This window comes from Ictalurus furcatus, chromosome 12 (genome assembly GCF_023375685.1).
Source record: "Ictalurus furcatus strain D&B chromosome 12, Billie_1.0, whole genome shotgun sequence".
NCBI lineage: Eukaryota > Metazoa > Chordata > Actinopteri > Siluriformes > Ictaluridae > Ictalurus > Ictalurus furcatus.
In genome coordinates this window covers 27,583,970-27,609,944 of record NC_071266.1, presented here as the reverse complement: position 1 = coordinate 27,609,944, position 25,975 = coordinate 27,583,970, and the positions used below count along the sequence as shown (strand labels likewise).

At 39.6% G+C, this 25,975-nt stretch overlaps 1 protein-coding gene across 3 annotated transcripts in view; it reads left to right on the top strand.

Annotated features, from left to right (window-relative positions):
* LOC128615860 (RNA binding protein fox-1 homolog 3-like) overlaps nt 1–25,334 on the top strand; it is a 217,352-nt gene extending 192,018 nt beyond the window's left edge. For 2 of the 3 annotated variants that reach the window (XM_053638225.1, XM_053638223.1), the window contains 4 exons: nt 1,143–1,182; nt 1,632–1,690; nt 6,716–6,794; nt 10,706–10,776. In XM_053638225.1, coding sequence (XP_053494200.1) covers nt 1,143–1,182; nt 1,632–1,690; nt 6,716–6,794; nt 10,706–10,750 — 223 coding nt within the window. In that variant the 3' untranslated portion in view covers nt 10,751–10,776. Of the gene's footprint in view, nt 1–1,142; nt 1,183–1,631; nt 1,691–6,715; nt 6,795–10,705; nt 10,777–23,429 lie in introns of those variants that run through there. The other variant, XM_053638224.1, reaches the window with a different exon arrangement.
* Nucleotides 25,335–25,975: the final 641 nt, after the last annotated feature.

Genomic DNA, 25,975 nt, shown 5'->3' with positions numbered 1-25,975 from the left:
GGGAAAAAATTCAGCTCTGGTGTTCTAATCTAGTTCTGATGTACTTCAGAAGTTCTGTTCAAGTGTTCTAATGTGGTGCTGATGTAGCATTGAAAGTGTTTTAATGCCTTACATTGTCTCCTAAAGAATTAATGTAGTATCTGATGCAGTTTTGAAGTTCTGTTCTAGGTCTGAAGTAAATCTAAAGTTCTATTCTACACTTCGGGTGCCATTCCGATACAGTTCTGAAGTTCTGTTATAGTTCTGAAGTAGTTCTGAAGTTCTGTTCTAGAATTTTTGCTGCAGTCCTTAAGTAGGTCTGAATTACCGCTGAGACAAAAAGCTCCAGAATTCTTTTTGTTTTGGTGCGGTTCTGAAGTAGTTCTGAGGTTTCATTCACATTCTGATGCAGTTCTGAAGTGCCATTGTACATCACAAGCACTTCTGATGCAGTTCTGAAGTTCTATTCTAGTTCCAAAATAATATGAAATTCGATTCTATTCTGGTGTACTAGAGAATGTTAGCATTTGGAAGTGCATGTACGTCCTATGAATGAAAAAGTGATTAATGTATGTGCCTTTATACTCTGTGTTCTAAATTGTGTGTGTGTGTGTGTGTGTGTGTGTGTGTGTGTGTGTGTTCTAAATAGCTTGTTCTATATTGGGAGTGTAGATAAACTGGTCCACGTTTACATATGAGAACGTGTTTGCATAATATCACACACACACACACACACACACACACACACACACACACACACGTGTATCCCATCCATCTCTGTAAGTGTCAGAGCTCCTCCTCTGCACCAAAGTTGTTTGTCTTTGAGTCGCATGAGTGCATCAAAATACTCCTCTTTTTATCCCACAGTCTCTCCCTCATTTTATCACTCCTTCTAACGCTACGTCTTTACTCTCCCTCCATCACTCCATCTTCCTCCTTCTATCACTCCATCTTTGTCCCCCCTTCTATCACTCCAGCACACCATCTTCACTCTCTAAATATCACTCTATCAAATGTCATTTTCTTTCTCTCATTCATAAATATTATTAATATAACTGCAGTGAAGTGCATTTCTCATGTCTCTTCTCTTACTGTCTGTTTCTCTCTCTCTCTCTCTCTCTCTCAATATTTCTTTCTCACACTTTATTCTCTCTCCATCTTAGTGTTGTTTATCAAGACGGGTTCTACGGTGCTGAGATCTATGTGAGTACCTTTCAGTTTCTTCATCATGATTCTCAAATTTAAAGAGAGAGAGAGAGAGAGAGAGAGCGTGTGTGTGTGTGTGTGTTGCTTCCGACTCCCTGAGAGTCTAACACGACCCTAGTTTTGCTCCAACTTCACTCTCTAAAACAAAAACTGAGTCAACTACACCAAGAAACCAGACAAGCAAATTCTAAACTCCCTCGACACACACACACACACACACACACACACACGCACACACACACACACACACACACACACATACACACACGCACACATACACACACATATATATCCACACACTCACACATACACACACACACATACACACACACAGATACACACACACACACACACACACACACACACACACCATCTCCATGAGTAGTATATGGTTTATGACGTGCGTGTGTGTGTGTGTGTGTGTGTGTGTGTGTGTGTGTCTGCAGGGAGGCTATGCAGCGTACAGATATGCCCAGCCTGCCACAGCTACTGCATACAGTGACAGGTATGTATAACATACACACACGCACACACACACACACACACACACACACAAACACACACACAAACACACACACGTTGTTTCTCTAAGCTACAGTGATGGATTTGTGTTGAAATTACTCAGCCTGAGGTGTGAACAAAAGATAAAGTGGGAAGAATGTGTGAGAGAGAGAGAGAGAGAGAGAGTGAGTGCATGTGTGTGTGTGTGTGTGTGTGTGTGCTTTATATAAAAGAACAGCAGAAGTATTTATGTCCATTATCAGTATTGTATAGTCATGGACATTACGGCTGTAGTGTGTGGCTTGTGATGATCTAAACACACTGCCCCCTGCTTTCCCCATACACTATCAATAACATTACAATCGATTCACACACTCCAAAACACCAATCAGTGGCACTGGGACAAACAGAGAGATTGTGTGTGTGTGTGAGTGTGTGTGTGTGTGTGTGTGTGTGTGTGTGTGTGTGTGTTTCCCTCAGGACTGATTTCCCCCCTTGCTCCTTCTCTCCCGTATTTCTCTCTGTATATAAACTCATTTAGCTCTGGCCACAGGGACAGGGCCGTTTGTTTTGTTTTGTTTCTCCACTCTCTGTGTATTTGTTTCTGTTCCTGAATAAATGCCCCGGACTCCCTCATCGATTAGCGCACGCCTCGTCTCAGCCCAACATTATCGGATATGTGGCGGGACTTCTCTAAAGATTTTAGCCTGGCTTTCTCCAGAGACTTGAAACAGTAAACTAACCCACAAAATGTCCAATAAATTCTTTACAAATGGCTTCTCCTGTCGAAATTCTCAATACATTGGCTGTGAATCACTGCTTTCCAGTGGCATAATGGACCTGTTAGGCTTGTGGACGTAAAAAAAAAAAAAATAGCGGTCTTTCTACTGTAGAACTTTAGCCTATGAACTTGTGCCTAGAAATTTTAACCCAGAAACTTTAGTTTAGACACTTTTTAAACATTTATCCATGGAAGTAAAGCCATAAACTTTGGCCTGGACAATTTTCACATGTAAAATGTGTCTCAGAATTTGGTCATAAAAGCTTTAGCCCTGGAATTTTCATGTGTGAAATTTATCCAAAAGCTTTGGCCATGAAATTTAGCCCAGAAATGTTTTGCTGTTTGAAACCTGTCCACAGTTTTAGCCCATAAATATTTTACCAGGAATTTTAGTACTGGGAGCTTTAGCCCAGAAATGTTTGGTTGATTAAATTTAGCCGGGAGAAATTTTTAACCCAGAAGTTTGTATCCCGGAAATGTCTCCCATATTATTATCTCCTGAACAGACAGTCATGACTTCAAATCCCAGCATCTCCATGATGTCACTGCTGGGCCCTTGAGCAAGACCCTTAACCCTCAACTGCACAGTTTTTGTCCTGTCTCAATTTAACCACTTAACATTCCATGTAAACACCAGTTCTCAGCATTTTGGCCCTGACCATAAGAGAGAACCAAAAACAAGAACCCTAGAGCCAAAGTCAAGTACCTGGTTTGGAGCCCAGTGGAAAGATAGCAAATGATAGCAAAAAGCAGAGCAAATGGAGCTCTGTCCAAAAACATACTGCATTTAATATTCATATGAGTTTAACAGCAGCACAGAAACTCAGTGAGTACAGCATTCAATCTCTGTCTGTCTCTCTCTCTCTCTCTCTCTCTCTCTCTCTCTCTCTCTTTCTGTATTGCTGGTTGACTTGCTGCCCTGTGCTCCAGGCTCAGGTTCCCTTATCTGCTCCCTGCAGACCTCCTCTATTTGTAAGCGAGCGCTGGAGGAAAGAGGGGAGGAGAGAAAAGTGAAAGTAAATAGAGGATGAAGTGAAGTCAAATAAATAAATAAATAAACAAACAAAAGCCACGCATCTTGTCCTGCCTCTGAAGGGGGAAAAAAAGAAAGAAAGAGGATTAGTTCTGAACCGGCAGCGATAAAAACTGTACAGAAACACAATGGACAGAGAGAAAGAGAGACAGAAAGAGACAGTCAGACAGATGAAGAGTGAGAGAGAAAGCCTCTCCTCAAGCAGTTCCTCAATCTCTCAATTTTCTTCTCTTTTTGTCTTATTTTCTCTGGTTATGTCTTATTCAGTGTTTTTTTCCAGCTGTCAAATTGTTAACAATTCTCTCTCTCTCTCTCTCCTAGACAGACAGACAGACAGACACAAACACAGAGACAAAAAGATACAGACAGACACTAATGGATAAATACACAATTACAAGGATGGACAGAGAGAGACAGAAAAATGGGCAGATACACAGACAGTCAGATGAACAGATAAACATTTGACAGATAGGAGGAAGGACAGATATACAGATACACAGAGTGGATTGATAGATAGATCAAAAGAGAGACAGACAGAAATATATAGACAAAGATGAACAGATAGAAATAAAATATGATGAAGTGATATATACATGTACGTGTGTGTGTGTATGTGTGTATATACACACACACTACCATATATACAGTATCTCACAAAAGTGAGTACACCCCTCACATTTTTGTAAATATTTGATTATATCTTTTCATGTGACAACACTGAAGAAATGACACTTTGCTACAATGTAAAGTAGTGAGTGTACAGCTTGTGTAACAGTGTAAATTTGCTGTCCCCTCAAAATAACTCAACACACAGCCATTAATGTCTAAACCGCTGGCAACAAAAGTGAGTACACCCCTAAGTGAAAATGTCCAAATTGGGCCCAATCAGCCATTTCCCCTCCCCGGTGTCATGTGACTTGTTAGTGTTACAAGGTCTCGGGTGTGAATGGGGAGCAGGTGTGTTAAATTTGGTGTCATCGCTCTCACACTCCCTCATACTGGTCACTGGAAGTTCAACATGGCACCTCATGGCAAAGAACTCTCTGAGGATCTGGAAAAAAGAATTGATGCTCTACATAAAGATGGCCTAGGCTATAAGAAGATTGCCAAGACCTTGACACTGAGTTGCAGCATGGTGGCAAAGACCATACAACGGTTTAACAGGACAGGTTCCACTCAGAACAGGCCTCGCCATGGTCGACCAAAGAAGTTGAGTGCCCGTGCTCAGCGTCATATCCAGAGGTTGTCTTTGGGAAATAGACGTATGAGTGCTGCCAGCATTGCTGCAGAGGTTGAAGGGGTGGGGGTCAGCCTGTCAGTGCTCAGACCATACACCGCACACTGTATCAAATTGGTCTCCATAGCTGTCGTCCCTGAAGGAAGCCTCTTCTAAAGATGATGCACAAGAAAGCCCACAAACAGTTTGCTGAAGACAAGCAGACTAAGGACATGGATTACTGGAACCATGTCCTGTGTCTGATGAGACCAAGATAAACTTATTTGGTTTAGATGGTGTCAAGCGTGTGTGGCGGCAACCAGGTGAGGAGTACAAAGACAAGTGTGTCTTGCCTACAGTCAAGCATGGTGGTGGTGGTGTCATGGTCTGGGGCTGCATGAGTGCTGCCGGCACTGGGGAGCTACAGTTCATTGAGGGAACCATGGATGCCAACATGTACTGTGACATACTGAAGCAGAGCATGATCCTCCCCTTCGGAGACTGGGCCGCAGGTCAGTATTCCAGCATGATAACGACCCCAAACACACCTCCAAGACGACCACTGCCTTGCTAAAGAAGCTGGGGGTGAAGGTGATGGACTAAACCCTATTGAGCATCTGTGGGGCATTCTCAAACGGAAGGTGGAGGAGCACAAGGTCTCGAACATCCACCAGCTCCGTGATGTCGTCATGGAGGAGTGGAAGAGGACTCCAGTGGCAACCTGTGAAGCTCTGGTGAACTCCATGCCCAAGAGGGTTAAGGCAGTGCTGGAAAATAATGCTGGCCACACAAAATATTGACACTTTTGGCCAAATTTGGACATTTTCACTTAGGGGTGTTCTCACTTTTGTTGCCAGCAGTTTAGACATAAATGACTGTGTGTTGAGTTATTTTGAGGGGACAGCAAATTTACACTGTTACACAAGCTGTACACTCACTACTTTACATTGTAGCAAAGTGTCATTCCTTCAGTATTGTCACATGAAAAGATATAATCAAATATTTACACAAATGTGAGGGGTGTACTCACTTTTGTGAGATACTGTATATATATATATATATATATATATATATATATATATATATATATATATATATATATATATATATATATATATATATATATATATATGTGTGTGTGTGTGTGTGTGTGTGTGTGTGTGTGTGTAAAAGTTTAGACACACTCATTCATTTTTCCCACATTTTAGAATAATAATAATAATAAAGTCATCAAAACTCTGGAGTAACACAAATTGAACTATGGGAATTATGTTGTGATAAAAAATCCAAAAGAACTCAAAATAATTTAATATTTTAGCATCTTCAAAGTAGATGCCCTTTTTGCCTAGAATTTGCAGAAATTTATTCCTGGCATTTTCTCGAACCGATTTCTTGAGGAATTTCCCTGAGATGCTTTTTAAACAGTATTAAAGGATTTCACACCTATGCTGGACATTTATCGGCTGCTTTCCGGAATATCTCTCTCAGAGCCGTCCATTTAAAACAATATTTTTCTGCAAATAAAATGTTAGTTTTTTAATGAAAGAAATTAATACATCGGCACGATTAGATTTTTTTTCTGTGACACGGATTTCAAACATTTAATCATACACCTTCAGATCAAAAGGTTTTTAACATCATGAGAAACATTTCAGTCGAGTGTATATATGATGTTTCGCACCATTTATTCTATCTTTCATTTTAAACCTCCTTCACACTCACACAACCTTAAATGTGGAACTGTTTCTCCTTCATGCCATTAACACATCTTCATTATTACACACTGTGGGCTTCTCCTGCGGCAGAGCTTCTTACACTTCACCAATCCCCACTCACTGAAACCAACACCACTGATACACCACAGTGACACACCAGAGTCAAATCGCCTTTAAATCCTCTCTCTCTCTCTCTCTCTCTCTCTCTCTCTCTCTCACTCTCTCTCTCTCTCTCTCTCTCTCTCTCTCTCTCTCTCTCTCTCTCTGTCTCTGTGTGTGCTTAGCTATGGTAGAGTCTATGCAACGGCGGATCCGTACACTCACGCGATCAGCCCGGCTGCCACATACAGCGTCGGCACAATGGTGAGTTCCTGATCTACACACACACACACACACTACAAACACCACAGGGTCCTAAAGTCTGAGTCCATGACCAAGAGCTGTTTTCACACCTATTAGTCCATTTGTGAATCCAAACCAGAGTCAAATTGATATTTTTTTGCTTTTGTACATAGCAGAACAAACCATAAAGCAAAACAGTGGTTGTCTGAGTGGGTGTGCAGGTAAAACTCTTTCGCTTATTGGTCAGAAACAGGAAATGGTTTCTGAAGAAACTGAAATATGAACAGAGCATGAAGAACACAGAGCTAGCGTTAAATACATGATCAGATCATTGTATAAATAACTAATTTGAAACAGTTTGTGTGTCACGTGCAGGGTTTATTTTCTTGTGCTGTGTTTTTCATGGGTCTCATGGTCCAGTTTAGCAGCTCACAGCTAGAGAACCCATCTGCAGGCGAATCAGTTCAGACTCGAACCACGCCTGCCACCTCTGGCATTGGGGGTTCAACTCCTGCCTCTGCCCTGTTTGTGCAGAGTTTGCATGATCTCCCTGTTGTTCGCGGTTTCCTCCAGGGACTCTGGTTTCCTCCCCCAGCCCAAAGACATGTGCTGTAGGCTTTGTCCGTATGTGTGTATGTGTGTGTGTGATTGTGTCCTGCAATGGGTTGGCACCCCATCTAGGGTGTCCCCTGCTTTGTGCCCCGAGTCCCCTGGGACAGGCTCCAGGCTCCCTGTGACCCTGTGTAGGATAAGCCCTACAGAAAATGTATAGATGGATGGATGAATCCAAACAATATTACTATATACTCGTATTCACTGTTCCACGCTTTAAGAATGTCTTCATTACTCCTGCAGAAGGACAGCTTTCTACTAGAACTGCTTATTTTACCCAGTTGCATCCTCTCATAAATCTGTTCAAATTATTATTATTATTATTATTATTACACATTTTCATTATTAGAAGACTAACATAATAATAAGTTCTTGGTGGTGGACTTTAATTTGAGACCCGAGTGTGCATCCTCCTCTGTGTGCTGTGTGCTGACTCCGTATTGATCTGTGGGTGTGTTATGCTGTCTCTAGTGCCCTCTAGTGGATGTGTTTTTTTTTTTTTTTACTGAATCACACAGGACACACAATGAAGCACACTGCAGATGTTTCACACACACACACACACACACACACACACACACACACACACACACACACACATTACATTACATTAAATCCTGATGTGTTGAACCATATTACAGAATGATACCGAGAGAAAATACACATGACCTACACACACCCAACAAACTGAGTCATTTTGTTTACAAGACAGCTGTTATGCTTTCTTCCAAAAAAAAAAAAACCTGCAGTCTTCCGAGGATGGGACGCAGGGACTGTCATCACACATGCCGTCAAGTTAATGTCTGTTTTTAGCTAGCGTGTGCAGCATCAAACTTCTCTGCTGAAGCACCTTACATTTCCAATAAGGTGCTCTACATGCAAGAAAGAGTTTAACGCAATGGCAGCATGATGAAGGATCATTAAACACAACATCAAAGATGGAAAACAGCGGGCAGAGAGTGAGGAGAGCTCTTCTTCAAGAGCTTAGCAAGCACGCCGAGCATGTGTGCCGTGGGACGTATAAACACATACATCAGAGTCAAACCTGGAGTAAAGTGATTGGACCGGCATGTTCCTGAGTCGGGTTTTAGCATTGCGTCATGCTAACAAGCATTAAAAAAAAGAAAAAAGGAAATTGTTCCGCAGTGCAGCTGCTAGCTAAAAGCTTTCATTAATTATGACATTTCCTCGTCAAATCCTCCTTATTTGCTCAATTAAAACTTTGCTTGTAGCCTTTTTTTTGTTTCCTTTCCTCTTTCCCTCTGAATTTCCTTCCACAAGAGTGTTTTCTCAAACTATATCGAAGCTTAAAAATCATAAAACCTAAGGCTGTGTGTGTGTGTGTGTGTGTGATATATATATATATATATATATATATATATATATATATATATATATATATATATATATATATATATATATATATATATAATACAGTTATGTGTGTGTGAGGGTGATGCTGATGTAGATGGAGAAATTTCCTGAGCATGAAGAAAGAACACAATCAAACAGCACCTAATTCTTTCATCATAATTGATTAACATCTCTGAACGGGAACACGGCGCTACTTTGCATTTAAAAAGACAGTAATTCGGTAATTAGCTCCTCTGAGGGCATGCAAGGATCTATTTCTCCAGTGTGGAGAGAAAGTTCAGCAGCCGGTTCTTTCACTCTAATGAAAGTTTGAAGTTCTTCTCAATTAGGGAAAGTGAGCCTTTGAAGGTTTGAGACGTGGCCCGTGGAGAGAAACGTAGCCAGAGCGTCGTCTGATGAGGATCACAGCGCGTTAAAGCCACTGGCAGTGAGGTTGGCACCTTTAGACGCACTTAAAAGAGAATATTAACAGGACGTCCCTTTGAAACGAGTGTTTCCTGAAGGAAAGGATGATCCACGTGGCTTCACGTTTCACTCCCACTTCATATTAAGAATTACTCATAACTATGAGGTGATCACAAAGGATGATTCCGTGTGTTACAGCTGGATTACGGCATTAAATCTTATGTAAGTTTCGCTTTTGTCAAATGAAACAGGACCTCAGGTCTGTCTCAGGTGGTTTTATGATTTTGTTGACTGAAGGTCCATATTCTTTTTGTAGACTTAAATATAGACAGAACATAAATAGACTTAAAAATACCTGAACAGTAACTGTGCAGCTGGTAGGTAATCAATGTCAAATTGCAGACTGGTGTTAATCTGATTTGTTTTGAATATATGTGGTGGTTTCAGAGGAAAAAAAAAACATTGAATTCTGTCAACCAGTCTGTAATATTCTCTGACATAAATATATTTCACCAAAATGACATGCCGGTGTTCTAATTAGGCTAATTTCTAACCTGGCCTTAGTATCAGTCTGCATAAATCTCGACAGCTAAGATCGTGATCATGATTTTCTCAGGAATTTATCAAGATTCTAGAGCGTTATTCACACTAATGAAATAAACATAATTTAAAACAGTTTAAACAAACAGTTTAATTCATACCCTTGTGCCGTCATATCATCAAAACAGAGAAGAGCGCTTACACACTCGGCACAGACAAAAACACGCAACATCTTAAAACAGAAGTGAGTGAATGAATCAGAGATGGTGATGAGGCTCGTGTTTAAACTTTACACACCATTAGGGTTCTATAGTTCCTTCTGAGTGGAACCGCTAATCAGAATTACTGTTGCTTCAATAAATTATGTTTAATAATCAGCTTCAAAGTTGATTATTGTGCTATTAGAGAATATTCCAAAGTGTTTTGTTCTTCTTGTTCCACAAGAATTGGCCAACACTTACAATTTCAAATTTGTCCATTTTATCAATTTAAGATTTGCAGCTGCACTACTGTCAGAGAAAATGAATCAACACCGTCTGACCAATCAGAATCCTGAAATCAAAACACAATTTACAAATTAATGGCCATGTGTCCTGAAGGAATAGGTCTATGAAATCCAAATGATACAAGTACTAGTCTCGGTTTTCTTTCTTTTCTTTTTTTTTTCTCGGTCTGAACGAAAAATCCAGGAAGTAGAGGACACTCAAAATCAGGTTGCAGTTAACGTGAAGTTTCTCTCTGCATCAGCATCAAATAAATGTTTGTAACATTAATACATATATACATTTCAATCAATACACAACTACCTTCTTTCAGGGAAACGCACCACAGCCTTTCAAAAAAAAAAAAAGAAAAAAAAGCGCTGAATGGATAAATTTTCCTGATCTGGCACTCTTCACATTTGCTCAAGCAGGAAGGAAAGGAGTGAGGAAGGAGAGGGAAGGCATCTCCGCCTCCATCGCTCTGACTGCCCCCTTCTTTTTTCATCTTTGATGTTGCAGGCTAGCCTCTGCCGAGGAGCGTACAGTCGCTTCACGCCCTACTAAAGTCGAGACAAACACACCGACCACACTAAATTAAAGTGAGAAAACCCCTCTTGTTCGACAGGCACGATGACCGGCTCCTGATGGCCTCGTCACACCACAACATTAACGCACCGTCCCAACACACAAGAGTTACGTCTTTGTGTGTGTGTGTGTGTGTGTGTGTGGGCTCAGTATGATGTCATTGGTGATGTTAGTTTACATCTGAATCAAACACAGCCCTTACACTCCTGTTTATTTCATGAAGGCTTGCTGATCTGTCACAGTCACCTCTTATGTTTCATTTCAGGACAAAACACTTCTTATGTTTAAAGACATAATGCTTCTGGGTTTTTTTTTATTATTATTACTTCTTTTTATTAAGCTTTTTAAAAAATACTTTTTTAGTCCAATTTCAAGTGTAATTATTTACATTTATGGCATTTGGCAGACGCCCTTCTTCAGAGCAACTTACATTTATCTCATTTTATACAACTGAGCAGTTGAGGGTTAAGGGCCTTGCCCAAGGGCCCAACAGTGGTAGCTTGGCAGTGCTGGGGCTTGAATTCCTGATCTTTGAGTCTTTAGCCACTGACCCACCACCGCCCCATTATATACAAAAAAAAAAAAATTAAACAGGAGATTAAACATCACCATCATTAAAGAAAGTCCAAACTAGTGAGATATGTATTAAATTAAAGTTACCTATAATTAAATTAGTAATAATTAGTAAACTTTTTTAATATAATTAAAAAAGTAAATTAGTAAAAATGTACCATATCATTAATAATATAATATTAATATTAAAGTGGACGTGGAGGTGAAACTCTTAATTTTAAAATATCATCTATGAGGAAGCAAAGGGAAAAGACAAAAAAAAAATGCAAAAGGAAAAGATAAACTCAGCAGGGCAAATCTTAATGAAATAACATGCAAGAAAAGTGTGACATCTTCTTGGTCTCACTTTTTTTTTTTTTTTTTAACATATTCATTAAGTGTATAATCATCAAGTCTAGGTTTTCTTAAGCACTGTTATTTAACAAATATTAATCACATGTTGTCTCGTATATGAGGTGCGTTTCATTTTTTCCATAAGAGTTTACTGTTAACTGGGTATTCAGTAACTTTGGGATTGGAAAGCACTGATATTTCAGACAAAATTTCACTTATTTATTTCATTTCTTAAAATAAACCCTGGCTTTGACATTCAGATATGCACTTATGTAAATACCTTTTAGTTTAGCATATACAACCCCAATTCCAAAAAAATTGGGTAAAATGTAAATAAAAACAGAATGCAATGATTTGCAAATCTCATATACCCATATGTTATTCACAATAGAACACAGAAATGTTTAAACTGAGAAAATGTACCATTATAAGAAAACAAAGAGATAAGTTTTAATTTTATGGCCAAAACACGTCTCAAAAGAGTTGGGACGGGGGCAACAAAAGGCTAGAAAAGTAATTGTTAGTAAAAAAGAAACAGCTGGAGGTTAATTGGGTATAAAAAGAGGGTCATAGAGAGGCAGAGTCTTTCAGAAGTAAAGATGGGCAGAGGTTCAACAATCTGCAAAAAACTGCATCTACAATTTGTGGAACAATTTCAGAATAATGTTCGTCAATGTAAAATTGCGAAGACTTTGAATATCTCATCATCTGCAGTACATAATATCATCAAAAGATTCAGAGAATCTGGAGAAATCTCTGTGCGCAAGGCACAAGGGTGGAAATCAGTATCGAATGCCCGTGATCTTTGGGCCCTCAGGTGGCACTGCATTAAAAAAAAAAAAAAGTTCTGTAATGGAAATCACTGCATGGGCTCTGAAACTCATTGTCTGTGAACACAGTTCGCCGTGCCATACACAATCGCTGGTTAAAGCTTTATCATGCAAAGAAGAAGCCATATGTGAACATGATCCAGAAACACCGCTGTCTTCTCTGGGCCCAAGCTCATTTAAAATGGACTGAGGTGAAGTGGAAAACTGTTCTGTGATTGAAATTTTAAATTCTTTTTGGAAACCATGGAGGCTGCATCCTCTGGACTAAAGAGGAGAGGGACTTTTATCAGCGCTCAGTTCAACAGCCTGTGTCTCTGATGGTATGGGGTGCATTAGTGACTATGGAATGGGCAGCTTGCACATCTGGAAAGGTACTATCAATGCTGAAAGGTATATAGGATTTAGAGCAGCATACGCTTCCATCCAGACGTCATTTTCAGGGAAGGCCTTGCATATTTTACAGGGAAGGCCTTGCATCTCTTACAACAGCATGGCTTTGTAGTAGAAGAATCCGGGTGTTGAACTGGCCTGCCTGCAGTCCAAACCTTTCACCAATTGAAAACATTTGGCACATCATGAAACAAAAAAATGCAACAAAGATGACCCAGGACTGTTGAGCAGCTAGAATCCTGTATCAGACAAGAATGGGACAACATTCCTCTCCCAAAAACTCCAGAAACTGGTCTCCTCAGTTCTCAGACATATACGAACTGTTGTTAAAAGAAGAGGGGATACTACACAGTGGTAAACATGGCCCTGTCCCAACTTTTTTGACATGTATTGCTGCCATCAAATTCAAAATTACCTTATTTTTTCCTTAAATTGGTACATTTCCTCAATTGAAACATTTGATATGTTTTCCATGTTCTGTTGTGAATAACATATGGGTTTATGAGATTTGCAAATCCTTGCATTCTGTTTTTATCTACATGTTACACAGCGTCCCAACTTTTTTGTAATTATGGTTGTAGAATGTTTAGGTTAGAATATAGACCTCTGAAGTGTTTTATTATATAAAACTAAAAAACAAGGCATTTCCTTAAGAGCTTTGCCTATTCATTTTGTCTACAAAAGTCAGAAAACCCAGGAAACCTGACAGACTGAACGTACCATTAAATCAAAACCTACAATTGTTAACTGGGAAGTCTCCAATTCCGGGGCTAAGAATCATGGCATAAATGTTTATTTGTTAATATGTACACACAACCCCTACTTTTGAAATTCATACGTACATTTACACTGCCAGTCAAACGGTTATTGAACATGTGGAGGTTTGTATTATACATAAATAAGGAAAAATAGTAAAAAATAAAATAAAATAAAATAAAATAAAGTGTTCTGTCAAGTTCCCAAATCTTTGTATTTAAGTATTTAGCTTTTCTACAGTACTTCTACAGGATTTAACTTGAACCACTTTTTCAAAAACTTTTGACTGGAAACTTACCTTAACTTTATTTTTTAAATTTGTACATTGAGGTTCGAGTATGTTCCCAGTTCTGAGTGTTTTATCATTTGAGACAGAAAAAAATGACATTCCCAAAGAGTTTATTTGTCTATGCATCTTATGGCAGAAGCAGAACAGGTTTTTACAATCCGTATATATGTTTTAGTTTATATGTATTAGTACTGTGTATTAGTTGTTAATCTCATTCTGGTCTCCATTAGAATATCTTTATGCAGCCTATACGCCTAAGGGTCCCCTACATCTTTATTATATATGTGTGTGTTGTTGCTGACCTAAAGCAGTTTGATGTTTGATTAGAAAGCTCTCTTTTACATCTGCCAAGGAAAGCACACACACACACACACACACACACACACACACACACACACACACACACACACAAAGTGAATGTGAGTCCACACACCGCACAGCTCCCAAAAGCTCAACTTCTGATTTAATTAGGCATTAAATCTTAACGGGCTAATCAATGCAGTGAAGTGCTCAGTGTAGCAAAAAACCCTGCATCTGTGAAGCGGCAAATCTTCAAACGCTCTGGGCAGTAGAAGCAGCAGATCTGGATCAAATAAGCAAACTGTACATTGACGCTTGTGTTGGATACCATTAATGTTGTTTTTTTAATGCACCCTCATCGACTTCCCCTAAGCGCAAATCATGCTGTATTTATGTTAACCACACCTGATGGCAAAAACAATGTAGCAATTTCATGGGGAGGTTTTTTTATATATATAGTCTAACTTCTCTGAAGTATGGATTGGATTACTAAGTGGCCAGCTATGCAGCTAGCATGATAACTAGCTAGTCAAAGAAAGTATCGACACTCCATCAAACCCACTTTCAACACGTTTTGACTACTTTGGAATAAAAATGATGTCTGATCACAGTGGATTCTGGGTAAAATTCTTCCCATGAACTGTACAGTGATCCACCCCTTATCTATCAAATGTCACACACGCGTGATTCAATAAAGTAATGCTAAGATAGTGGGGGAACAGGGCAAGTCAATGACGGTGCATTAAAAAAACTATTTCGGAACACAGCCTTTTAAAACTAGGTCAATATTTAATAGCATTACATACAAATTAACTACTCCAGTATGATATCACTGATTAGCTTTATTTTATTATTATTACCAGCTAGTTCTGACAAAGTGAATATTCTTGGATGACTTTCTCATTAATTGGCTATTGAAGATTTTTTTTTTTTTATCTTACATTATATTCATCATTGTAGCTTTGTTATGTCTTTAAATAGCAACCATTTAATGCAGTGCTGGTCCAGGTGACTTCATTTTTGTTTTATCCAATGATCATTTACATCTTCCCTGAGTTTCCCATTATTATGGATATCAGACTTTCCAAAAGCAGAAATTTGAGATGGATAAATAAATAGAGAAATGTAGAGAGATAATCACCCAAACGTACTTCTACATGCCACGCCAAAATGTTTATGACGGAGTATAAAACATGTCACTGTGAGCTTTCAAGTTTGTTAAAGTGATAGTTCCGCAAAAAAGAAAAAACTGAAGAAATATACTTGTTTTTCCACTTACCTGGTGACACATTTGGTGTTTAAAGCAACAAATGTATTTTGTATTACAGCTCATAGCTAATGTAGCTATCAAATAATTAAAGCCTGTTTCCAAAATCTCCCAAAATCTTCAATGATGCCAGCGTATCAGACACAGTCAGACTTCCTGCCATCTATGAACATGAACTAAACTCACTGTGTACAGTTGATGCTGGTCGATGTTTTGACGGGTGACCAGAACCACTCCTTAGCTATGGCTAAATCTTGGAGTTGTACTAGAAAGCTGGAAATCATGCAAATGATCATTTTCATACACACTTTTTAAAAACAGACATCATAACAAACATCTTTACAGAAATCCGAATGTACAGTAGATTCCGATCCCTAATGAACAACCCAGAGGTGACAGTGGTGAGGAAAAACTCCCTGAGACGACATGAGGAAGAAACCTTTGATATTAGGATTATAAATCATGAGAGGATTCAGGTGTAGAAGAGTAAAGACAAGCAGTACTGAGTGTTCAGTATGAGCAGATTGTGAATAAGAGCCCTGCTATGAGCAACAGGACTGTCTTTAGGATTACAGCAGCAGCTGGAGTATCCATGTAAGATTCTAATCTAGAGTATCCATGTGAGATTAAACAGTGAACCAATAATGAGACTTGTTTTGAATATAAGAATTTTGGCTGAGACAGACTTCTATTAATTGGTAGCTATTTTAGACACGAAATAGGTCTTGATTAATTAACTGCATTCAGAGTATATTACGTGTGCCACATAATTTCCATTTTTTAAATTTATTTATTTATTTGCCAAACCCTTTAATCGCCAACTTCCCAAACTTATAAAGGGGCCTCAGGAGCATTTCATAGTCGAACATGTGACCGTCTACAGAGTCAGGGATAAACACTCTCTAAACACCGACTACATCCCCAACAGCACATCTTTAGACTGATATTGAATGCATACAGATTAGACTAAAAACATCCAAGCTCTGTGGTGTTTTATTTAATAATAATAATGTATCCAGAGTCAGCATTCCTCCCCTGGTGTACCGAACACGGGCCACGTTCTGAATTAACCTTTCATAATTCAATGTCATCGCTTAGTTATGGGGGTTTTTTTCTGAATATATTCTATTGAGCTCAAAATTAAATAATTCAGGAAACAAATAAGGTTTGTGCACCTCAATCTATATTAATGTATATTTTATGAGGAAATCGCTGGGGTGAAAATAACGTGAAAAAATATACATGGGAAAAAATAGAGCTGTGAAATTCTAACAATAGTTCACATTATTTCCAGTGTATACCACTACTATACATACATATTTACTCAAGGCAGCTGTCTTTCCGTACTACATCACTTCACTCATACATCTGTGCAAACAAAGGCTGCTATGTATTGAGCCATGAAAAAAACAATAAACAATGTATTAATGTTTTATTTTAATACTTTATCATTTGTAAAGTTTATTTCAATAATGTACATTTTACTGTTTCCTGTCCAATGAACCAGCAAACGGGTTTAGCTTTTTTTTTTTTTTTAAATCTCATTATTTTCAGGTACATATTAATACAATATATATTTCGCAGCTATATATGACTCTGTTATAAAGTCTACATATCAGCACAGGTATAATGTATCTACTAATCACCTCCTACGTAGAAAATGTGTAAACTCTGGGTCTTCGGGAAAGCTCTGCAACGCAGGCTATCATGTTTACTTCACTATTATCAAAGAAACTTCTGTGAAAACTTTTTTATGAAGCCTGTATTCATAAATCATTCATGTCTGTGCTTGGAATTCTTTGGAGTTTGGTAAGCAGTGTAGAGTATAACTTCTAATAATACCCCTTATAATGCTTCATGAACTTTTGCAGTGTTTTTATTTGTTTGTTTCATTTTTTTTTCATTCTTTCTTTTATTCATTGATTTATTCATTGATTTGTTTGCTTAGTTATTTATTTATTTATTTATTTATTTATTTATTTATTACTTTTTGTATTTTTGAAGAAATGAAGCAGGAAATTGAGACATTTTATTTTTCTTCTCATTTATATTTTTTAATTAACAGTTGTAAATCATTAGACATTTGTAACATGTTATTATATGAGTTTAATATTTAAAAAAAAAAACGCCTATGAAGAATAATAATGATTTATAAATACCTGCTTCAGAGAAAGTTTTAGGAAGATATCTTTTTTGAAAAAGCAAAAAGAATATGAGCAACAACAAAGAAAACATAGTGATGTGTATATAGAGTTCTGTGTACATGCTGCATATACTGTTGATTCTATTATCAATCTTTTATATGTCTCTATTTATCTTATTATGGATGTATTTAAGTTTTCTTTCTTTTTTTAATCTAATATACACAATACACATCTTGATAAAGGTGTCATGTATTTTTTTTTTTTTTTTTAAGACTAGCAATCCGAAGTTACACTTCGGGTTTCAACCCAATTCCAAATTATTTTCTTTTTCCTGAGAGCTGTGATTGATTTTCTTAAATTGATTGTTGTTAAATTATGCCTAAACCTCCCGTATTTTGTTTTTCTCAAGAATATGTGATGTTTCTACAGTATATGTCTCATATAAAAGTAAATTGGTTGGATTTAGTGTGTGAATAAAGAGGTTACAGGACAGCATCATCACTCGTTAATGTTTCATTCATGATGCTTTCATGGAGGGTTTTTGTCACATGAAATTCAACATTAAAAAAACTATTTAACAAAAAAAGAAATAACTTTTTACAGAAAAAATATCTCTTTAAAGGAAACATCGCTTCATACAAATCATTGTTAAACCTTTGCTTTCAACAAATATTACTTTATACAAAACATCACTTTACAAAAAACACTTCATATCACTTTTCAGAACATCATTTTATGCTAAACATCATTTTATGAAACATTGTTTTACACAAAACCTTGATTTACATAAAACATTGCTCTAAATGGAACATTGCTTTACACAAAACGTCCCTTAGAAGGGATTGAGATGTTGCATTAGCTGAACGCTGTATGGAAGCGCCTTGCACATGACCGGCATCTAAAGCTTGTGTAACATCATGCCTAATTATAATTATAATTGTAATTATAGGTCTGCCATGATCAGGTGACATGGCAATTAAGCTTGTCGCGTGATATAAAAATGGCACCTGTGAATCGTGATGTCAGCCTCTATTATCTGAAGCGAAGACACAATTCACAGGCATGCCAATATGACAAAGCTACACAACGTCTCTTTCCTTCACAGAAAACAGGGTTACTTGCGTAACTAAGACGTTCCCTTTCAAAGGGATCTAAACATTGCGTGAGCTCCACGCTGTGGGAATGAGAATACCCACTGCGTCATACTGAGGGTATGGCCTGTTCAAAAATATCTGAGCCCAAGGGTCACTGCAAGACACTCGAGCTTGGGGTGGATTGTATATCCAGGTTGGAATATTGAATGAATGTGTGTGGTGTAGACCACCCCGCCACAGCACACACATCCTGTAAAGATACCCCTTTGGACAAAGCCTTCCTGAGACGAGCAGTCTCCCTATGCCTCTGGGCATAAGGACTCATTCCATTAGGGCGGTCGCCTCCTCGTCTCATGAGCGATAGAGATTGCTTCCACTATCCAATTAGAGATGCACTGCTTTGACAGAGCATCACCTCCACTGTCACTGCCAAAGCCGACCAGCGATTGCTCTGACATATGCCACTGGCCAGAGTGGTGGACATAAGTACAGAGAGACCTTACTGGACACAGTAGGTGCAATTTCTCTTGTTCTTGAGGAACGGAGGAAGGCAAAAATCCTGCAACACTACTGGCTGGAGAGCAGATGTAGGCACTTTAGGAATATAATCTGGCCTAGGATACAGGAAGGCCTTGGCTAATCCATGGGCAAAGTCAAGGCAGGAAGGTACAACAGAGAGCTTGTAGCTCTACTTGCTTGAGAGATGTCAAGGCCAGCAGAAGAGGTACCTTTTAGAATCAGAAGCTTCTTAAAGGCTGACACTAAGGGCTCAAATGGGGCACCTGACAAACCTTCCAGGACCACAGAAAGGTCCCAGAAAGGTATGCGTGCTCTGCAGATTGGCCTCAGCCACATGACACCACATATAAACCTCAAAGTTAGAAGATGTTGCCCCACAGAGGTTCCATCAATAGGGACATGGCTGGCTGAAATGGTGGCCATGTATACCCTGATTGGAGAAGGAGCCATCCCTGCTGAGAAACATTCTTGTAAGAACTCCAGGACTATAACTATTGCGCAGTTCACTGGGTCTAGCTGATGTTCCTCACACCACAACACAAAAAGTTGCCACTTAAGCACATACAATTTCCTTGTGGATGGTGCTCTAGCATTCAACATGGTCTCTACAACCTCAGTTGTGAGACCAGAATCTTTATGTGACATCAGTTACGTGTGCACCATGGCATACAGCCCTAATGGTGAGGGAGGAGTGAGGGCGAACCACAGTGGACATTGTGGTGTCTCCTCAGAGTCAAATACATCCACTTCCGCTTGGCCGAACCTCCGCCATATGGACTCCACCACTTGTGGATGGAGCCACCAATCCCTGGGCATCAGCCCCTGCCTCAACAGGACATCTGCCCCCACATTCCAGTTGCACAGAATGTACATTGCACTCACTGACAAATCTTTCCCTCTGCCCAGAGATGAATTAGTTGCGCCTGTCTGGGGATGTGAGCATAATACTCCCTGGTGGTCAATATATGAGACCACCACTGTGTTGTCTGTAAACACATGGTGACCTCTCAATTGAGGAAGAAGAAATTTCAGTGCTAGAAATATGGCCCACATTTCTAGACAATTTATATGCCACTCCAGAGACCGTGAGCTGGACAGCTGTCTAAGACCACACTCCAGCCTGTGAAGGTGTCTGTCATTACCGCCTTGCGCTAAGGAGACACCCCTAGAATGTGACCCAAGACTAGAAACCGGGGACACTCAAATTCTCAGAGCACGTAGGCATTGCCGCGTGACACTGATTTCTCTCAGAGGTTTCATCTTTGGATGAAACCCCCAACTTCTCAGCCACCACTGAAATGGTCTCCTGTGCAATAGGCCCAATGGTATGACGCTGGCTGCCCATAAGCTCCAATAGTCTCCCATAGAGATTGGAGGGGATACCAAGATCCAGCTTTATCTTGCTCAGTGTTGATAGTATTGACTCTACGCATGTTGGGGATAGAAACACCCTCATCGTAGTAGAATCCTTATAACCCCTAGAAAAGTTGTCCACTGCACTGGAGAAAGCATACTTTTCTGAGGTTTAACCTGAGCCCCAAGCTCTACATGTGAGCGGGAACAACATCTCAATGTTAAACCGCCAGTTCCCTGGATCATGCTAGAATTAACCAGTCGTCCAGGTAGTTTAGTACACGGATGCCCTGGAGTCACAGTGGAGCCAGAATGACATCCATGCACTTTGTGAAGGTGCAAGGGGGTAAAGCTAGCGATATTTCTTTGTGGAAATATGAATCTTTTAGATCTATTGTCACAAACCAGTCCTCAAACTGAATCTGTAGAACGATAAGTTTGGGCATCAGCATCTTGAACCTGTATGTCCGAAGAGTACAGTTCAGATGACGCAGATCTAATTGGCCGCATACTACTCTGTTTTGTGCGGACCAGGAAATAACGGCTGTAAAAACCTCCCTCCCTCAGGGAACGGGGTACATGTTCTATGGCCCCTTTGTCCAAGAGGGATCTTACTTCCTGCGCTAACATCGGGCTCTGGTCTGTGCTGACTACTGTGGTGAGCACACCTCTGAACCGGGGGGTCGAGCTCTAAACTGAACCCAGTAAGCCTTTTCTACAGTAGACAGAACCCATGCAGACACATTTGGCAGTAGTTTAAATGCTGCCATATGGGCTTTTAGTGACGTTAACTATTCCACTTTCTATTGGAGGGAAAGCATCAGATTTTCGCTGCCCTGTGACAGCTCGCTGACCAGAGAACACTGAAAACTTGGGACAGCCTTGGCTAGGGGAGGGCCTACAGTAGCACTGGGGGCTAACTGCCCTAACAACCTCATGTCCCCTAATACGTCCCTCCACGGCTCCTCAGGATCGCTCTTATTTGTCTGCTCGGCCTGTATGACCGTTCTCAGAACAGGCCTAGTAGCAGGCCATGACTGTGGACGCCTGGTTCCCCTGCCTGTCTGCGGGGGTTGGCGGGCTGCCATACTCGCCTTCTGTGTCTCCCTCACACTAGTGCTGGTCTGGGCTCCACTCGTTGATGCCCGGGTGAACTCGACACAACAGGGAAGAAACTGGCTGGATGCCGCCATATATCAAGCTCACTCAGCAAGTCTGCTTGGTAGGCCTGCAACACTGTCATTGTTTGCAGTGACCCACAAGCAAGATTACTACTGCATAGGCCTTGCCCAACAATGCCACGGTGGCCTTACACGGAGGCTTGGATGGCAAAGCCGGCCACCCTAAATTATCTGCCATCGATGGAAAGAGGTAGCTCGCAAGCGCCTCCTCCACCTTCAGCATAGCTAAATAGCCATGCCGTTCACTCCCCACAATGGCCGAATAATCCAACACCGTGGGGTTATAAATACGGTTTATGCATGTTTTTCCCCCCAGAAGCTTGATATTTTGCCATGCACTTCTGGAAGAAAGGGGAGTTTTCTGCAGAGTGAGGGATTTACTTTCACTGGGGAGAAAAAAGCTCATCCAGCCTTAGTAATCTCTTCAAGCAGCTCTTTATATGCTGCTCTCAGTTTTTAGTACACCATTCTGGCTCCTCGGTGTAAGAGAGGTTTGGCTTTCATAGTGGAAAGAGTAGTCGCGAAGCGAGCTCCAAAATCCAGCGCAGAGCCGGACCCAGAAGACAGAGAAAGAGATAGAGAAGCGCTCATCTCTGGCTCCTCTTCAAGAGCCATAAGAGATCCCCCAGACCTGAGATGGCTAGCTGCTTCGGCAGCGGCCGGCCCAGATCCACGAGGCTCTGAAACCCAACTCGTTTCGGCTTCCGAGAAGAGAGCGAGTCACGAGCGGAGCCGCCTGATGTAGGCGTTACAATGCGCAGCCTCTCGAGGCTGCCATCGCATGCTCCCAGGACACTTCACACAGAAAGTGTGCACTACTCCCCATGATGAAACGGGAGCAAGCCATAACACACTTCCTGAATTCTCTCACTCATATTTCTCTCTCGCGCTCATTCCTTTTTTTCTTCTCTTTTTTAAAAGGGATAGAAAAGTTCTGAGATTTTGAGAAAAGATAGAGAGGAAATAAAGCGTCTTTTTGTTTGTTTACACAAACAACCGACATGCAGTCTCACTGAAGATAATAAGGCTGATGGCGCGGTTCACAGGTGCCATATTTATATCACTCGACGCGCTTAATTGCCTGATCATGATCATGACAGGCCTATAAATAGGCATGATTTTACACAAGTTTCAGATGCCGGTCGCAGGCGAGGGTGCTCCCATAGTGTTATGATAAACACAACGTTAAGTTCCCTTTGAAATAGCTTTACATGAAACAATGCATTATGCAAAAAATCGCTTTACGCAAAACATTTCTTCACACGAAACAGCGCTTCACGCAAAACAGCGCTTTACGGAAAAATGTTTTATTGTATTTTTATTTGTTTCTTTTTTGTTTTTTCCTGTCTTTCTTTTTCTTTCTTTCTTTTCATCTTTATTTATTTAGTTATTTATTTGTTTTGTCTTCCTTTCTAGGTTGTCTTTCTCATTCTTTTTACATCTAATAATTCTTTCTTTCTTTCTTGCTGTCTTCTTTCTTTCGTTATTTCATCTCTTCAGTCATGCTTTAGAGATTTATTATTATTATTATTATTATTTTTTTTTTTTTATTTTATTATTATTATTTCTTTCAACACTATATCAGAGATCAGATTTTCAGCTTCACCTGATGTGAATTTTATTTTTCAGTAAAAATGAGGAGAAAGAGATGGACTGCAGTGCTCGGCAGCAGAGGGCGACAGAGGAATGATGGACACAACACAACCAGAAATGACAAGAAACACAAGACCAGAATGGCCAAAAAGCAGATGGGGCATGAAAAAAGAGCAAAAAAAAAAGATGAAAAAGCAGAATGAAAGGACAGAGCACGTTTTCACAAAACGTTTTATTTTTCTATATTTTTGTTGATGCAGAAAAGTGTGCTTAAGAGATATAAATATCCATGTACACATATATACACACACAAATATATATTGAAGAAAAAAATTCCGTCTGAACACAGCTGAGAGAACAAGGCCAAGCGTTTGGCTCCGCCCATACCATCGGTGTGAAAATGGATCAGGGCATCCAGACCCACAGCGAAGGTCTTGTGTGAATAAAAATAATCCACTTCCTGTTCGACGAGTTTTGATCAGTCCACTTCCTGTGCTGTGATGTCACTCTGTCTTGTGCTTTCAATTTTATAGCACTTCCTGGATGCAATTATGTGCCCTTTTTTTTGTTACACTGACCTAAAAAATCCTCAAAATAGTCTTGAAGTCTTTCTAGTTGTGCTTCCACATAGAGGAAAAACATGCACAACAAGCTACTGATTACAAGTGGATTTGTGGAATGACACTGAATTTATTCTGGCTGAAACTCTTGACAGTGTCAGCATTCCCACCGAATGAGGACGAGATCAACACAGAGATATCAGAATTTCATATCTCAGTCTCCCATAATATAATGATGGCTCCTTATTTTTAAACAGGGCTAACCATTTCCTGCTGTGGCACGTGTCCTATGCGAAACCTGCCCCACCTTTCTTCCTTCTTTCCAATGAGTGAGCATCTTGATCCACTTCCTGTTGCTGATGTCATGACTCTCTTCATGTTTGCTAACCTCCTGTGGAAAAGGTTAGAAAACTAGAAAACTCACTCTGTGCTCCAGCACTGTTTAACACACATTTGCTGTTTAACACACACAGCTCATTCACAGGGTCGTGTACAGCAGATGCTCCACATAATCTACGATGAATAAACAGATTTAAAAATGGGTTGTTGTTTAATAAAGAAATTCTTATAATTATGTGCTCTCAGTCTCAGTAAGGGAGAACAAGAACTAACTCTTTTCACGGACATCCCACAGAAATTAAATCTAACTATAAACCGCTAAAATGTATGACGTATTAAACATTGTAATATTGGCAAATCTCTGTGATATATGCAGTATGTGATACTCCCCCCGGCAGGCATTATTTTCATACAACAGCAGCTCTGACTGTTCACTTGAATTAGCTATCATCAGGGGATCATGAATTCAAATACCAATGATGTTACAGCAATCTGTGGCTGGGAGTCAAAGAGAGCATAATTAGCAGTGTTCTTTAAGTGGGTTGGGGCATACTCTTTCCCTCCTGTCAATCACATTGACAATAGATAATCCTGCACATTTATAGGCTCATGTGTGTTGAAGAGGGCAGACAGCACTTTCCTCTGAATGCTCAGCTGCCCCGGGATTTATGACCGGTGGGTTGAAAAGATGTGTTTGGCTGGTTTCGTGTGTCTTAGAGAAGGTATGTGTTAGCCTTCTCCATCCCCACTTGTAGGCTATCATGTGATAGTGGAGAGCTAGCTAGTGGGTGGGGGAAAAATTTACATGATATAACATAACTGCTTATCTGGCTAAATGATGCCACTAATATGCTAGCCACTTATCTAAACAGAAAAATATCTGCCACAGATTTAGACTCGATTCTCAGGTATGCTGATAAAGTCATAAATGAGTAAATAAGAAAAGGCCTCAAATTCTTGAAGGTCTCAAATGCCTAGCAAGGTTAACTTTTGGAGCAGGAACCTTTGAAGGATATGCCCCAGGGGCATCTGCATCTATACTCAAACACAGGATACACACCACCGTGTGACATCAGTGATATACCTTTGAGAGGGGAAATAAATTTAAATAAAATAAAAGTGTGTTTAAAACAGTGCTGGAACACAGAACTGGATCGTGCTCTTCATCAAGACTGTAATCTTCTGATCTGATGAGGCTTTACCACTGCTGTCACTGTTTACTCTCTCTTTCAACAACCCAGGTACTTCCAGCCAGAAGCTAAGCTACATGATTTTAAAAATATATATGTTTTAGTATAAAAAATGATCCCTGATGTTGTTATTATTATTATTATATCTATAACTACTAATGACTTTTTTAAAACTATTATTCAAAGGTTTAAAAAGATATATATATATATATATATATATATATATATAAATGCTTCCACATAGTAATGTTCCACGGCTGACTGTTATAACATTTTGTCATTTTCATCCAAAATAAATTGTATAAAAGCATTTATGGGGGTTTGATAGATGTAAAGGGTGGGGTAAAAAGAAGTGTAAAAAAAAAAAAAAGAAAGGAAGAAAAGAAAAAAATCAGAGGACACTTTTTTGTGGAAAACTGACACTTGTTTTGAGTCTTTGAATGTGGAGATGTTAACATTTGCTGTGTGTGTATGTACATACAGTATACTCTGA